The sequence below is a fragment of the Triturus cristatus genome, chromosome 8, assembly GCF_964204655.1.
Source record: "Triturus cristatus chromosome 8, aTriCri1.1, whole genome shotgun sequence".
Taxonomy (NCBI): domain Eukaryota; kingdom Metazoa; phylum Chordata; class Amphibia; order Caudata; family Salamandridae; genus Triturus; species Triturus cristatus.
The window spans coordinates 13,413,656-13,430,447 of NC_140591.1; the positions used below are offsets into that span (position 1 = coordinate 13,413,656).

Genomic DNA, 16,792 nt, shown 5'->3' on the forward strand with positions numbered 1-16,792 from the left:
GTAAGCTGTTGGGTGAAAAGAGTGCCTTAAAGACCGCTCTTCAGCGACTGTAAGTCAGTGGAATGAAGGACTGAGGAGCTCACTAAGACTTTAGTAGCAGTGCTCTGCACGAGTTGAAGGCTGATTGGCAAAGTATTGGATATTTTTTTCTTCAAAAAATAGTTTTTATTGATTTTCAGAAAGAATAATACAAAATGAAATACAGTAAAAGAAACAGAAATAATACTGACATATGAAGAAACCAAAGAAAATGTAAAAGAAGAAAAGGTCCCCAAATTATCTAATCTCGATACATTATGATGCAGTTATGTTGGAGAAACACAGATGGTCCATGAATATTACAATCTACAAACGATCTATGTTACATTATGGGCGCACGGTCGTATGTTAGGAGAAACACACATGCAGCATACAATCCATGATACATTACAAGCATACTAAAGAAGACACACTAAGATCCCACTGACACGTTATAGGCAAGTCATAGAGCTTTTGTAGGGCACGAGCAGGTTCGGATATATTCCCTTTAGAGTATCAGGTCCTAGAATGCAGTGGAATGCAGTATGAAGAGTTTCACCGTGGGTCAAATGTGAACGAAAGAGCATCGAGAGACCTCTATAGTTTCCGATGAGGGATTCGCCAGGGAGAGGAATGTAGGGAGATGTTATCTGCCCCTCTGAGGAAGGACAGCCATTCCTGCCACATTCTGAAGAAGACGTCTTTGGAGCTCTTCCACGTATTGAGCACTGTTTTGCAGGCCAAGGTAAGCATGATGTCTAGTAGATGTCGGTCATTCACATCTGGAAGCATTGGGTCCAGAAAGCCCAACAGGATATAGGAAAATTCCCTTGGGGGGTTGATGTTAAATGTTTTGTTTATATGCTCATACATTTTGTCCCAATAATCTAGTAAATTGGTGCAATGGAAGAGCATATGAGCAAGGTCGCCAACGTGTGTGGTTAAGCTGGAAGAGTCCTTCAGGGGTCCAGCATGTCCTGTTTATTAGCATCAGCTTTGTTTGGGATAATACAGGCGCGATTTTATTAGAGAAGGGGGTTACATGTATCTTAACCCAGTCAAAGGGAATCCCTCTAGTGTTGGTTTCTTCCGGTTTCATCTCACTCTTCGAGTGCGATTTACGAGGTTTTGGAGATAGCAGACTGCAGATTTTAGAAACGGTGTGTCCTGACTTCAACAGCTGTAGCATCCTTGTGAGGATCAACGGGACGGCAGGTTTTATAGAGCACAGAGTGACTTGTGATTTTAGTTTTAAGAAGTTATAAAAATCCAGGTGATCTAGATCACATCGTTTTTGAAGTTCGGAGAAAGGCAAAGGGAGATTCCCTGAATAAAGGTCTTTGACTAGGTTTATGCCATTTTTCGACCACTTTTCCCAGAAAAACATCTTTCCGTCTTCTTTCAAGGCAGGGTTACTCCACGGAGAGGTTAAGTTGGATTTGTTCATTTTAATCACGGATAGTTGGTCTAGGCGTAGCAGGGCTCTTTTGGTATTTTGGATGATATATTTAGAATGGGGGATGGTAGAGACATCCATGGTTAGGAGGGCAGATGAGGGGAGTTTGTTAATGATTGATCTTTCTATCTCCACCCATACTGGAGTGTATTCGTAGTGGGGGAGTAACCAGTTAGCTCCTTGTTTGGAAAGATGTGTGTTTTGGTAGTTCCTGAAGTTTGGAAGACCCAGACCTCCTTTTTCTTTGGTCAATTGAAGTTTATTCAAAGAAACCCTGGGCCTCTTACCTTGCCAAAGGAACGAGTTGAACATTTTATATATCTTGGTCAGAAAATCGTTGGATAATGTCATAGGTAACATACTGGCTAGATAGTTTATTTGCGGGGTGATCATTTTTAACGTCTCTGCCCCTCCCCACCAGGATAAGAACTTTGGTGACCAGCCATCTAGCAGTGATCATTTTTTTAATGAAAGCATTCTCATTCGGCTGCAGTGTGGTAATTAAGTCCCTTGTCAAATCTAGTCCAAGGTATTTGATACAATTTGGTTGCCATGAAAGGCCCGAGTTACCGATTATATCCTCATCTCCAAGACTGTTTAGGAGTTTTACTTCTGTTTTGTCTTTATTTAGTTTATAACCGAATACCGCAGAGAGCTCTTCTATTGAGGTCATTAGTACAGTTATGGCTTCCTCCGCGTTTTTAGAGATAATCAATACGTCATCTGCATAGGCTGTTATTTTAACCGTGCATTTGTTGAAGCGTATTCCTGTAATCTGGTTGTAGCGGCGTAATTGATAAAGCAATGGTTCAATCGCAAATAGGAACAATGAGGGGGAAAGAGGACATCCTTGCCTCGTACCCTGTTCTAGCCTGAAAGAGCAAGAGAGGCATCCGCCAGCTCTAACTTTTGCAGAAGGGTTACAATACAGTGTCATAGTCATTCGGATAAAATTTTCCCCCAAGTTAAACTTGGAGTGTTGCTTTAAGGTAGGACCAATCGATTTTGTCGAAAGCCTTTTCGGCATCCAACATGATTGCTACTGTTGGTGAGTCAGTTATTTTGGCCTTCTCTAGGGCTTGGCAAAGAATAACAGTATTGTCACTAGAGAGTCAGTTTTTTTTTTTAAAACCAACTTGTGAAGGGTGAATGAGTAAGGGTAAATGTTTTTGGAGACATTTAGCTAGGAACATTGCGTAGATTTTGCAATCAATGTTAATCAATGATATAGGGCGATAGGGTTTAGGGTGTGTTGGGTCCTTCCCATCCTTTGGTATTACTGCTATAATAGCCTCAGCAGGTGTTCCGTTAATTTTGCTGGAATCGCTGAATTCGTTAAACATGTTTAGAAGGGGGGAATCAAGACCGATGAGAATGACTTAAAAAACTTAGCAATAAAGCAGTCAGGCCCCGGTGCTTTACCTACTTTAAGGGCCTTTATCGTGTCGCTAATTTCTGTTGCCATTATTGGGCCATTAATTTCCTCTTTGTCCTGTTCTGAGAGGGTAGGTAGGTTGCATATTCTTAGATATTCTTGGGCTTTGGCAGTATCCATGTCTTGATTTTTGCTATATAAATCGCTATAAAAAAAACTTTAAATATCTCTGCTATTTTGTTGGGGTCAGACTGGGCTATTCCATTCTTGCCTACTAAATTCCTAATCGTATTTTTTTGTAGTTTAAATTTTAAATATGAAGCAAAGCTTTTCCCTGCCTTATTAGATTCGCAAAGTGTGATGCTTTTTTGCTTATTAATCCAAACCCCTGCCCTGTTACCTTTTTTATTGTACTCGTATTTCTTATTCACCAATTCATTCAAGACCGAGGAATCTCTCGACTGGATAATTCTAATTTAGGGAGTTGCGATAATATCTCGGGAAGTAATGGTGGGCTGTGGGAATGTTTAACAGTTAACGGATAAAGATTGTGCACAGCATTCGGATATAAACAGAAACAGGAGAAAATCTTGCTAGTTTGTTTTACAAAAAAAGATTACATTCAAAGATACAGTCTACATTTTTGGCTGATAACAAAGGAGTGGGTACAGTGCCAAGCTCAGTAGGCCATCGGCTGGTAGGCCACAAACTGAACAAATCCCACAAGATTAGCTGAACTCCCTTCACTTTGCTTTTCTCTTCACTTAACTTCAATTAGTTTTTAAAACTTTTTATTTAACTTATTTTCAACCACAGGGCAGATTTGCAGGATAGAAATTTCCCAAGAACATCACATCATTGTTAACGGAAATGGTGATTTGCGTCTCATCAGCACAGGATATCAACCTGAACCCGAAGGATCAGCTTAAATCAAGCAGAGGGGATACATAAAGATGAAGAGATGCAGGGCTCTGAGAACAGCCCTGAGGAACTCCTCTCCTGAGAGACTTTGGTAAGGAGTGGAAGAGAGGCAAAAAGTACCGACCATGATCTATTCTGAAGACATTAAACCAGTCCAAAGCCTTCTCCTGGATTCCCAGGTTAGAGCGATAACTAATGTGAGTGCAGTGTGTGTCGAAGACAGCTCTGAGATCTAACCAACTCGGTGCGACTCAGACTCATTGATACAGATTGCTTACATCTTCACATGCAAGGAAAACACATACATGAACGTTTCCCATGCCCTCCTTCTAAAGGATTTTAGTGGGCAATTGAAGGAGGAAAATGGGTCAATAATTACCAAGCACTGGGTGGGGGGGGGTGGGGTTAGATGCACATTCAGAGCCATTTTCTCAAACTTTCTATTGCCTTATTGTAACTCTTAAAGGCAGTTTATATAGGATACGCAGATGTTAAACTATAGTCACACCGCCGGGTTCTTTCCAAAGCTTTGCAGAGACACTTCAAAGGGGACCTCAAACCCCTAGTGTATTGCCAGTGATTGTCAATGAAACAGGAATGGGTACAGGAAGCCTTTTTTATTTTTTTACTACACTGGCTGGTCACATTAAGGTCTTCTGGTTCAGGACTTTGCTACACAGCTTCCCAACAAAGTTGTGCATTACTGCACAACTGGAGTTGAACTTGTTCCTTAACTTTCCAATGCACTCATCACTCAAGCGTGTGCATTAGCATTCACCAAGATATACTGCCCAAGAAAATGAGCATCTTGGAGATTGAGTTAGTTAATAATTTACCCATACTTTTGGATAACCCTCCTTAAACCAATGCATGATTTTTCACTCCTGGGGGCCTGAGGGATGCCAATACTAGTCTTGCCTTCTCCTGTTATCCTTCAAAGATAGACAATCTTTCATATTTTTATAGAAACCCACTGTACTTACTTCTAGAACACAAATAAATTCAAGACAAAGAGTTGGTGTTTCACTGCTCTGAGACGCTCGCAAAGATATCGCAATGTCAATGGCTTATTTTCCCAGAATCTGACTCGGATGATTGGCAAATAAATTCCAGAATAAATGACTGCTCACTCTACTCAAGATTGATCGGCTACATTGACTATGTTCAGGAGCTTTCCTCATCTTGATATTTCAGAAGCAGCTGCATGGCATCCCTGCACACTCCCAGGAAACATGTGTGTAAGGATTACGATGCCAGAGCGGAGATCAGATGTGGCGTGTAGTTCAGCAGCCTGTCTAGTCTGAGAAGTCTGCGGTCTCAAGGTGTTTACTATTGCTAGAGACGAGAAATCTGTAGGAGGCAGAAGCATTTACAGGGCGTCACTTGCCTTCACCATACAGAAGTTAGAAAGAACAGCGGTCTGTCTACAGATTCCTCATTCTTCTTCCTTCCCTCTGGGTAATGCCACCCAGGCAGGATCGCCGTTCCCTCATCTTGAAGGCACAGCAAACAAAAGAGGAGCGGAGGCTGGTCGGACGGACTGCAGTATTTCTACTACGAAATATCACTTCCACTGACTGCAGCGGCGCTCTTTCAGGCAAACAACCCTGACTGCTACGACAAGAATGTCCATAAATAGCCCGAGACAGCAACTCCTTTCTATAGATGGAGAAACTGGAGGCAGCAGTAAAATGAAGAAGGCAACAAGCTGGCGGATTTTGCAGGAAGATATAGCAGAAGCAACCAGTCACACTGGAGGCCGATTGTGGAAGACAGACACTCACCTTGCTGAAAGAGAAGACCGGGATGGCAGGCTTCATCCACTTCGGGACCTGTGGGTAATCGCGAACGTTGATCACCAGCTCCATGTCGGGGAGGCGGCCAATGAGCTCCAGGATGAAGTGCTCCACCCCGCTGCACCTGAAATGTGAAAGTGAGAAAAGATCCGAGTGCACTGTACACTCTTCGTGTGCAAATGAACAGTCATAACGATGCACTTGCACAAGCATTGGCCAATGTAATGGAACGCTAGATAGACATTACTAGAGGCAACACTCCCTTCAAGAGACCAATCAACTGCAACAAGGGGTGCCACGCGCTGCAGGAGCTGCAGCCCCCCCACCTGTGATGATGCGCTGGAACGACAAAGCCAACACACTATCTTTAAGCTCCCCCCACTGCATCCACATCCAACACTATAAACCATACAGACAGACGCACCATGTATGTGCTCCGATCCCTGCATGTACATCCAACACTTTAAACCATACAGACAGACGCACCATGTATGTGCTCCGATCCCAGCATGTACATCCAACACTATAAACCATACGGACAGACGCACCATGTATGTGCTCCGATCCCAGCATGTACATCCAACACTATAAACCATACAGACAGACGCACCATGTATGTGCTCCGATCCCAGCATGTACATCCAACACTATAAACCATACAGACAGACGCACCATGTATGTGCTCCGATCCCAGCATGTACATCCAACACTATAAACCATACAGACAGACGCACCATGTATGTGCTCCGATCCCTGCATGTACATCCAACACTTTAAACCATATGGACAGACACACCATTTATTTTAATCCAAAACCCAACATCTACAAAAAAATACCAAATACCATACAGACACAATGCGGGTTCACCAACCACTGTGTCTATATCAAACACTAAATACCATATGGAAAGACACACATCATGCATGTGCCCAAAACCACTGCGTCTATATTAAACACTAAATACCATACGGAGAGAAACACAACGTATGCGCTCCGTTCCCTGCATCTATATCAAACACTAAATATAATAGGGAGAGACACACACCATGTATGTGCTCCGATCCCTGCATGTACATCCAACACTATAAACCATACAGACAGACGCACCATGTATGTGCTCCGATCCCTGCATGTACATCCAACACTAAAAACCATACGGACAGACACACCATGTATGTGTTCCGACCACTATATGTTTATCAAATTCTAAATACCTTGCAAGAGACAAACCATGTATGTGGTCTAACCACTGCATCTACATCAATATCATACCAAGAGTGAACATACCATGTATATGTTCCAATCACTGCACCTCGAGTAAACGCAGACAGTAGGGCCAACACACAGTGCATATCCTCGATCAGCGAGCCTATATTAATACCTAAACAGCCAACACACCAGACATGCTCCGCATCTTTAATTAAACACTAGATACTTAGAACCAACACATGCATGTGCTCTGCCTGCTGGATCTGTAAGTAAACACAAAACATCAAATCAACAGCGAGCGCATCATGAAACCGCTCCATCCCTGGCACTTGTAATTAAACAAACTTCAAGCCAAAAGACCCGGAGCCTATTCAAACCACGGAGCCCATATTAAACACCAAATCCCATAGCAACAGTCAGTACACCAGAGGAGCTCTGACCACTGCACCAATAAATACTACAGACCAGGTCTGCAGTCAAGACCACAGCCAGCACACCATTTATGTGCACTCCATTCGTGTGCCCTGTCAGGAAGGAGGAATGCCAAGAGCAGAGACACCCTGTGTTGGTTCTACCAGCTTTGCCCCCATCGGGCCTATACATTTGCTTCGGCCAGGAGATGTACACTGACTTTAGATATTCCAGAAAAGTGCAGAAGATGAGGAGAAGCGAAAAAAGGCATTTTTCAAATACTAACTTTTAGCTTCTTAGCTGCAGAAGGAGAGGGTAGGAGATAAGTACCAAGGATGTGGTTTACTATGGTTCCCTCACAGGACAGACACTGAGAAGAGTGGTAGATGTTGTCCATGGTGCCAACCTCCTACCTGGCTGGGAACATGCACTCCGCCTCTCGGTACAACTTGCCCCCAAGGATCTGATAGTGTGTTCCCAGTTTACGGTCGACCACGTCTGAAAGCAAGTCCTTGGTGATGCCATCCCGAAGAATGGCCAGGTCCCGCTGCAGCACCCTGAGGGTCAGAAAAGAGAGTTAGGTGCAGGATTAGGGAGCAGCAGAGTCTGCATTAGGAGGATTGGCTTTACTCTCTTGATATTGCACAAACCTAGCTCTAAGGAGCAGCAAAGGGCTTCTGAACCGCAGCAGCAACGCCTCAAGCATGCACTGTTGTACAGAGACCAGTATGGTGTGTGAAGTCGAGTTTAAACCGCATAATGGTTTCTTGCCCTGTGCAAACAAGTACCAACCTTTAAAAATCCCAGGTAGGTATGCATTCACAACTAGCTAACCTTATACCAGGTTTAGCTAGAAACAATTGTTGAGTCTGGCAGTTTCCTAGATCTGCTAGGGCAAACAAAGAGTCATTCATGGCAGGAGTGAAGCTTAGATATGAACAAAACTACTAACTGCTTGTACTGATATCAGCCACTAGCAGTTAGTCTGGCCTGCATCCATAACTGGCTCATTGTACCACCGCCCACTGGGACCAACCATAAGCAAATCGACCATGTTCCTGGTCTAGAAGGAACAGTCCAGCCTAAGCAGCCAGACCACGTCTGCTGCACTGGAGACGCAAGCAACCCAGACTGGCTTTGGCTTCACAGCGCCTCATCAGGGAGGTGCAGGTTGTGCCAAGGCGCACAGATCCGTCAGTATAGGTGTAAAATAAGCTGGGTTTTGAGAGTTGGACACCTGGGTCTTACCGGAAGATGTGCAAGAAATAGAATGTGAATGATTTGTTTGATGGGGCTGGCACATGGGCCTGTATTTGTGTTCGTGTAGGAGAGAAGGCCGAGAGGTGTTGAGGGGCAGGATGTCCCATGGCGGCCGCTCTTACTCTGGCATGAGTGATGATTTGACAGGGGTTGGGCAGAAGATGTAGAGGTCCTAAGGTGGGGACTTGGGTGCATTTGAGATTAAATGATTTATGAAGCGCCACGGTAATGGTTTTCTTTGAAGCACATTTGTGCCTTGGCGTGATTGAAGTAACATAAAAAACATGGATTATGCTGTAGGCCACAGGTTATAATTTAAGTAACATACCCATGAAATAGTAAACACGTATCCCTTCAAGTGGCCAATGTGTTGCTGAATTTCATAAATGAAACATTTCTCAGTTGACTTTAGGGCTCAGGCAGTTTAACAACAAAGAGGAAAAAGCCGACCATGAAAGTCCATCAGAGTATAGTCATTTCAGCCGCTCTCCACACTGAAAATATTTGCTGGAACTGGAATGAGAGTCAGCCAACACCATGAAAAGCGATCTCTCAAGTCACTTCTGGCCCACCGGTAATAGTCAAAAAGTTAACCCACATGGAATGAGTTAGCAACTGCAGGCTGGACTTTGATCCAAACTTGTGACTTGTTCTTTAGTACCCCACAGAGACATCATGTTTGATACCTTGTGCTGAATAAAACAGAAAAGCTCCCTTGTGGATACATTTTGCAGCTTTGTTGTGGCTAAAACCATGCTTGTTTACCCGGGCTGCCCAACTCGCAATGACAAAAACCTGTGAACAAAATGGGGATGAGTGGAACGTCTGAATTAATCTAGTAATTACATCTCAGTCCATTGTTTTTCTGCCCTCTGTGTCACTGCAGAAAAGATGATAACTCATGAAAATTAAGCATGGACGGACTTAGAGGAACTGCCAGGCGAGGCGGTCTCCAGATTGCAAGCAAGCCCAGACTGGCTTTGGCCTGTGTGGGCATCATCAGTGAGGCACAGATCAATTCCTACAGGACAGGGGCAGATTCGTCTGGGTTTGCTGCCTTCTCATTAGGAGCTGGACTTAGGCTGGTCTGCACATGGACGGTCTAGGTCTGAAGTCGAACAGGGATGAAGAACTGTGGCCTCAATTTGTGGCCCAGGGCAACTGCCAATGGCCGAGACTTTTGCAAGCATTCCACCCATCGCCTTTGTGTTATTCTCAATTTAAATAAATTAGACCAGGAATGCTTGTATTCTATGTTTTTCTAAGTGGTCCTTTATTGTTTTCATCAATTACAAGCATTAAACACAGTAATTCCAGTCATTTCATCTAGGGTCCACACATTCTCGCAGATACGTACTACTTTAGTGATCACCTTTTTCAAGGTCGCTTGGTAGGAACCGGTCACCTTGTGTCTATAGTAACATTATCTGTGCTATTTCCACGACATCCACTAACTGGGTTTGAAGCGCCCAACTGAAAAACATGATAACCTTCCGGAGACTAACTAGTGGTGTGGTGGAATGGGTTTATTTTTTGTGGTCAGACGTGCTACAGTGTTCTCAATTCTTTCCTCCCGAGTGACAGCGTGTATGAGTCCACCGGAGACCCAGAGATTTTGTCTGTGTGTCTCGTATGATGTTCACTTGGCGGGGGGGGGGGGACTGGTCCTGCAACCCTGCATCCCCCCCCACTTTCTCTACTGTTTCAGTCCAACAAGGGGCTGTTTCTCTTCGCCACCCTCTACAGGAGTCTAGCTTTATCTCCTACCAGGAAAAGCATTTTGGTGTGTCTAAACTGGTGAGTTCACGCGGCCACTCGTCTTGTTTCTACCTATCCACCACTGCCCTGGCCCATTTATAAAGATCTACTGGCCAGGACCTCAACAAGGGAGCCTCTGGGCACTTGCAGGCCATTGCTATCCGTCTCTTGGCCAGAAGATGGCCTAAGTCAATGAATTTCAGTTATATGTGTTTTTCCAGAGCTTGGCATCACCCAGAAGACAGGTAGGTGGGTCCACTATCAACGGTTTGCCTATTATTTCTGACATCGGCGATCCCATTTCAGCCCAGAACTTCCCAATTTCCGTGCAGGACCATACCATATGATGAAAGTCAGCATCAGGGCACACACATCATGGGCATTTGGGAGTGACCTTTTGGGCATATGATGAAGCAGCTTCGAAGTGAGATGGGTCTGGTATAAGTCGTTAAATTGGTGTATTTGGAATGTGAATTTCTGGACTCCTTTTGAGCCCTTTCTAATGAGATATCCCATTGCCGGTCTGTCAGCGCCTGTCCAATCAAGGTCATCCACCTCTGCCAGAGTACTGGATATTCAGTGGTGTGTACCCCAAAATGCCCCATCAGTGTGACTGTTCTCTGGCCAGTCCCATCACTAAGGAGTAGGTGTGGAGGTTCAGCCACTCCTGGTTCCGTATGGTTTTCGGAACCTTGTGTACATACATGCTGAAATGTGGGTATGCCCATGATGAATGGCTTGAGGAGTACAGTATAGAGACCCCCCCCCTCCCCCCGGGTTACACATTTAAGACAGGAGTGTTTGGCAACCCTGGATAACTTACTATATGGGTGCTCGCCCTGTTTGGGAGGTCTCATTAGCCAGTTGATAATCCCCTGTCTCAGTTTCTCACCGAATATGTGCCCTCTCTGGGCTAGGAGCCTTTGATAACCATCTCACAGGCCATTGTAGCTGTGCGGTTGGGCACAAGTCCACCCTTTTCCATGGGGTTATATAATTTACTTAGAGCAACCTTCATCTTTGCAACACGGATAGCTTTTGGAACACTTACGTGCGCGATTCGAGGATTCTGAAGGTATCGCTATACCTATAGTTAAGGACAAAAAATACTAGAACTTCAACGTTAAATGACTACAGCAACTCCGTGAACCCAATACCTCAACTTGCCTGCCTTAAGACGGACGATCGACCTCTTCCTGTGACTGTCAGCTTGGCTGGCTGAGTGGCTCTCCTCCTTCCATCACCACCATCCGAGGAGCCAAGATGTTTGAGACCCTTCTCATACTGCCTAGTTGGGTCTGGGGCACTTCCACTTATCTGAGGAGTTCCATGACCCGGGAGTGACCGGTGGCATCTGTAGAGTTTGGCTGAAGTGCTCGCCACCCTCCCGCACCACTACTTGGAGACCCGAGACGATTGCGACCCTCCATCGGTCTGCCTGGCTGAGTTTGGAAAGCCTCCGCTGATCAGATGAGCTCTGTGGCCGGCAAAGGACCGGTGGCGACTGTGGGAGTCTCCCGGGCATTTGCATCTCGTCCCGGCAGGTCTGACCACTGGCTGTCGAGTGGGACCTGGGCCTTGGGAGAGACTAGTGGGCACTGGGAGAGACCGATGGAGACTAGTGAGGCATTGGGGCATCGCTTCTCTTCCCGACTGATGTGTCCACAGACTGCCAAGCGGGACCCGCACGGTGTACACCCTTGAGACTTGGTTTGGCTTCCTCCAGCTGCCCGCCTTTGTTTGACCAGCTGACCTCCTCCCCCCTCCCGATTTGCAACTCACGGAGAAGAGAGGTTGTGATCATCTGTTCAATCGATGGTGGCTATGTGAACGCGCACTTTAGCTGGCTTGCTCTGACTGCCTGCCCACGGGTGACCGGTGGATTTCTCAATGCTTCCCCACTTCCAGAGCTATTGCTGGCTCCGGTACCGGACCACGCCTTGGTGATAACAGGGCAGGTCCTTGTGGACTCTATTCTGGCGGTTTGGGCGTGCTATTATCCATGTATGAGTTCATGGTTCACGCAACCCCCCTCCCCCCACTGGGCCACCCTCGACTGAGCTTTGCCCTCCGATCTACAGCTGTCGAGATGGATAAGTCCCCGGGGCCTATGGTTTAATCTCTCTGCACCTGGCTATCGGTCCATCGCCTCAAGATGGCACACACTTCGTTTCTTCAAGGAGGCCTCCATCCATTTTGTCCGCTAAATATGATGTCTTCAGCTCTCTTCACAAAGTTTCACCACAACAAGATGGCGCCCGTGATTTGATACACAAACCAAAGCTAAGGTCCCACAGCAATCCTTAACAGCCTGAGCATTCTCTTGTTGCACCTGCACTTAGTTTATTCCTTCCTCACCCACAGCTCTTCATCTTTTTTTATTTATTTTTTTATTATTAGTATGCTCTTCTACAACTCCCCCCTCCCAGTTCCCCAAGCATCCTTAGGCAGTCTCTCACCCCAACTTACCTACCCCGAAGTCTATAACTATTGCATTTAACTACCCGGACCAATTTGACTCCGCCTACCCTCTAGGTCCTACATCAGCCTAATTAGACCTTAATTTGAGAAATAAAGCCGGCTTCACCTACATATAGCCTTTCTGGGCATCCCCCCCCCCCCCCCCCTTCCAGGACTCACTATCAAAATGGTGAAAAGTCCCGATCCCACAGGATCCAATGCCTTCATTAACAACTACCCACCTAACCTCTCTAAAAATGCTGCCAAAAAACACAAACATCACATACTCAAGGCTAGACCTGAAACTTTAATCTCAAACGTCTACTTTTGTGCAAACAAAGGAAGTAGAAGAGTTAATGACTGAGACCGACCTCGTGGCGTGGGCCCTCCCGACCAGCAAGCCACCCTGCAACCGCACCTGATCCCCGATGTCACAGACTTCCGGCCGCCCTGACCCCACAAACCCGATGTCCGGCCGGGGCACCAGCCGAACCCACAACACTACCACGCATGCCCGGCCGAGGGAGCGGGAAACCCCCAAGCAAGACCAGGAGACGCCGTCTCAGTCACACCTCTGATCTCCTCCCCCAGGGAGGGTTTCAATCGACCACCAGGCCCCCAGTGAGCGGGCGCCTCGCCTGCTGGGCGTCTGGAGTCCCTCCCGGACCCACCTGAACAGATCAAAGGGCCGAGCGACAGGAAATCCCGACACACCGCCCCCAGGCACCAAGACCCCTCTCAGCGAGGACTCCGGACTTCAAAGAGGAGGGGGGAGTATAACAGAGGGGTGCTGAAGGGACGGGAGGCAGGGAAGACCTGGACCTACGAGAGCCCTGCTGACCTGGTCGCGGCTCGATCGATCCCTGAACCGAAGAACGCTACCCGAACTCTGAACCATCTGAGCCCTGCTGACGCCGTCGCGGCTCCCCGAACTCTGAACCACCTGAGCCCTGCTGACGCTGTCGCGGCTCCCCGAACTCTGAACCATCTGAGCCCTGCTGACGCTGTCACGGCTCCCCGAACTCTGAACCATCTGAGCCCTGCTGACGCTGTCGCGGTTCCCCGAACTCTGAACCATCTGAGCCCTGCTGACGTTGACGCGGCTCCCCGAACTCTGAACCATCTGAGCCCTGCTGACGCTGTCGCGGCTCCCCGACTCCGAAACCACCTGTGCCTGCTGAGTGACTCGCGGCGCTCCCCTCCAGGGGAATCGGCAGAGATTGCCGAGAGAAACAACATCCCCCCAGCTCGAGGATTGGGAGCTGTGCAAAGGATACTCCGCAGAGACACTGAATTCAAAGACTGTCCCGCTACCCCCATACCCCCATCACGAGACCGCCGCCGCTTGTGGCATTGATTGAATACCTGCATCTCGGGTCATAAAGATCCCTTGAAACTGTCGATAAATTATACTGTCTTACGAAGAACTACTGTGTGGTGTCCCTCTGTCAGATAGTGCAAGCTCAGCGTGTGCGATCCTAGGGACGAGACCCTTCCAGGAAGGGCCTCCCCGCCCTTGCTCGGCCTAACTCTGGGAGAGGTGGGTCAAAGGGTGGTCGGGAACCTATTCCGAAGCCCCCCAGAGAACGCCTTTCCAACAATGACCTTATTTTCTACACCAGAAAAAGAGCATGCTGATGGAACGTTTTTTACTCGATGCTCCGAATATCAGGCAACAGGAAAACACCTCATGGTCTCAAATTAATGACGGCGCCCTCGCTCAACGCCAATGCCACCAACAATCTCTATAACAATGGTATCATCCTAATCCAAGCCTCCAATGTCAACCTAGTTAAGATGGCCAATATTTTCCCTTTACTCAAAAACGGGGCCTCGGCAAAACCCAATGACCCTTACACACACCCTCCGATTGCTCAGGACCTTACCAGCCCTCCCCCCCACCACAGCGGGGAGGGCCTCACTCTATCTATAACATTCTTCGCCTTTAGATGACTGCAGAGCAGCTCTGTCCCCTGTTGTCTTTTCGCAACCCTCTAGACCCCGACTCACAAGGTGAGCGACATCTCGGGTTCAATCTCCGCACAGCCCTCCAGTCCGATTCGAACTGTTTCTCGAGCAGAGAGTTTCCCTAGTGACCTACTGCCGTTGCTCTCAACGAAAGATCCCTCTTCCCTCATCCCGCTCTCCATGCCACCCACTAGGCCAGAGACCCGGCAAATGCCGCCCGCGGACCATGATCGGACAAACCCATTCAATCCTGTTTGGACCATACCTGACTCACAGCTCAATGACTATCCCACCCTCTCCAATTTACCAACCTCGCTACCCAAAGACCATGAAACACCGCTAGTCCCTAATGATAAACTCCTTCTTCCGGAACCTCACATCACCACCTTGGACCCCCTGAGATTACATTGAAGCCCCCCCTTCTCCGCCAGAGTTCCTAACACATCCTTTACCCCTCTCCCAGCACTCAGAGTTGGTGGCGTGCCTGGACGATAGATCTCCAAAGTTGCACCTTCTCACTGCTGAACTACACGACTTGAAAGCCCTCTCAAATGATAATTTCCCTTTGATCAGCTCCTTCCTCACCTCTGCGAATTTGCCCAGAGCCCTCCTTAAGGTTAGAGATCGCATGGGCCAGCTTCCCCCCCACTCTGTCTCGAAAACCATACCCCTACCTAACGCACCCTCCCGCCCCAGAAGATTGAAGGCCTACCTGGCATCTAATGATATGAATGACCTACTAAACTCTTTCTGGCCTATGATCAACAGCAACACGATTCCTATGGGACAAATACAAACCATCCACTCTAACCCGAACAGAGAACCCCCTCACAATCTTAGAGTCATCAATAATGACAACCTCACAAGAGTGAACGTCATCCAGACTCCCTCCCCACTTAATCCTGTACGACTTGAATGTGTACTACTCAACTGCAGGTCAGCCAGTAAACACGCCTCCGCTATCTTCAACCTTACCCAACACAATGAGTTAGACATTCTCATCCTCACTGAAACTTGGCTAAATCCTGCCTCCACTCCTATCCTAGACCTCCTAGTACCTCCTACCCACGACATAATTAGTCTAGACAGAGCTTTGACGTTGGGTGATGGCCTAGCTTGTATTCACAGGAACACACTATCGGTTTCCCACTCAGAGTCCTCTATGCCATCCTCCTGTGAATACCTTTGTCTCAGCATCTCAAGTAATAACCTGCCGGTGTTCAAACTCACCACTTTATCACCTCGTCCCTCCCGCCCGGGGGACAATCTCCCCTTCATCGAGCAACTAATGGAAATCGTCTCTGGCAATGTCGACTCAGTATTGTCCCAAATCTTCCTCGGTGATTTCAACCTTCACTGGTCTAACCCCAACGAGCAAGCTGTATCTTGCCTTAAATCATTCTTAAGTGATCAAGAGTTGATTCAGCATTGTGACCAGCCAACTCATAATAAAAGGAGAGATTACTTTAGACACCAACCTGATTAAGCCGCTAACCGCCCCAAGAAACGTTTTGAGCTGGTCAAACAGCAATCAGTGGTAGCTCCCAACAACTTTGATTCTGAAGGCAGCCCACCCTAATGTGACAAACTGGCTGCTTTCTTCACTGAGAAATCAAGACTCATCAACATTGAACTCGCTTCTAAGAAGGCTCTACTGCCATCCTCTGGGTCAGCACCACCTCCTGACCTCTTAGAGAAGCTCAAACCTAACAGCCTGAACAGCAGAACAATGCATCATGGGGCACCTTTACTCTCCTCAATGAAAGACATCAACAAGATTCTTCAGAGTATCAACTCATCTAATCACTTCAGCGACCCGTTGCCTCCTTCCATCTTTAAATAAAATCAAGAATGCACTCATCCCCACCTGGACAAGGATTGTAAACGCTTCACTGTCACAAGGCACGATCCCAGACTGCCTAAAGCAGCTCAGGTATCACCTATGCTAAAAAACACAAATGCTGATAGGGCTGGCTTTAACAACAACCAGCCTGTCTCCAATATCCCCACTCTAGCCAAACTCCTAGAAAAATGCGTCCAATCCCAAATCTGTGCACACATAGAGAATTTCCAACTCCTAGACCAGCATCAATCAGGCTTTCGGAGGGGGCACAGTACTGAATCAGCTCTCACTCACGTTATGGATGACATTTTAAAAA

General features: G+C 47.0%; 1 protein-coding gene across 2 annotated transcripts in view; it reads right to left on the reverse strand.

The window, feature by feature from the left end:
- Positions 1–16,792, reverse strand: part of POGLUT1 (protein O-glucosyltransferase 1) — a 167,414-nt gene that overhangs the window by 61,188 nt on the left and 89,434 nt on the right. The window contains exons 3-4 of one of the 2 annotated variants that reach the window (XM_085620731.1): positions 7,601–7,744; positions 5,555–5,690 (exon numbers count right to left, since the gene is read on the reverse strand). In XM_085620731.1, the coding sequence (XP_085476857.1) occupies positions 5,555–5,690; positions 7,601–7,744 (280 nt within the window). Of the gene's footprint in view, positions 1–5,554; positions 5,966–6,028; positions 7,745–16,792 lie in introns of both variants that reach the window. The other variant, XM_085620732.1, reaches the window with a different exon arrangement.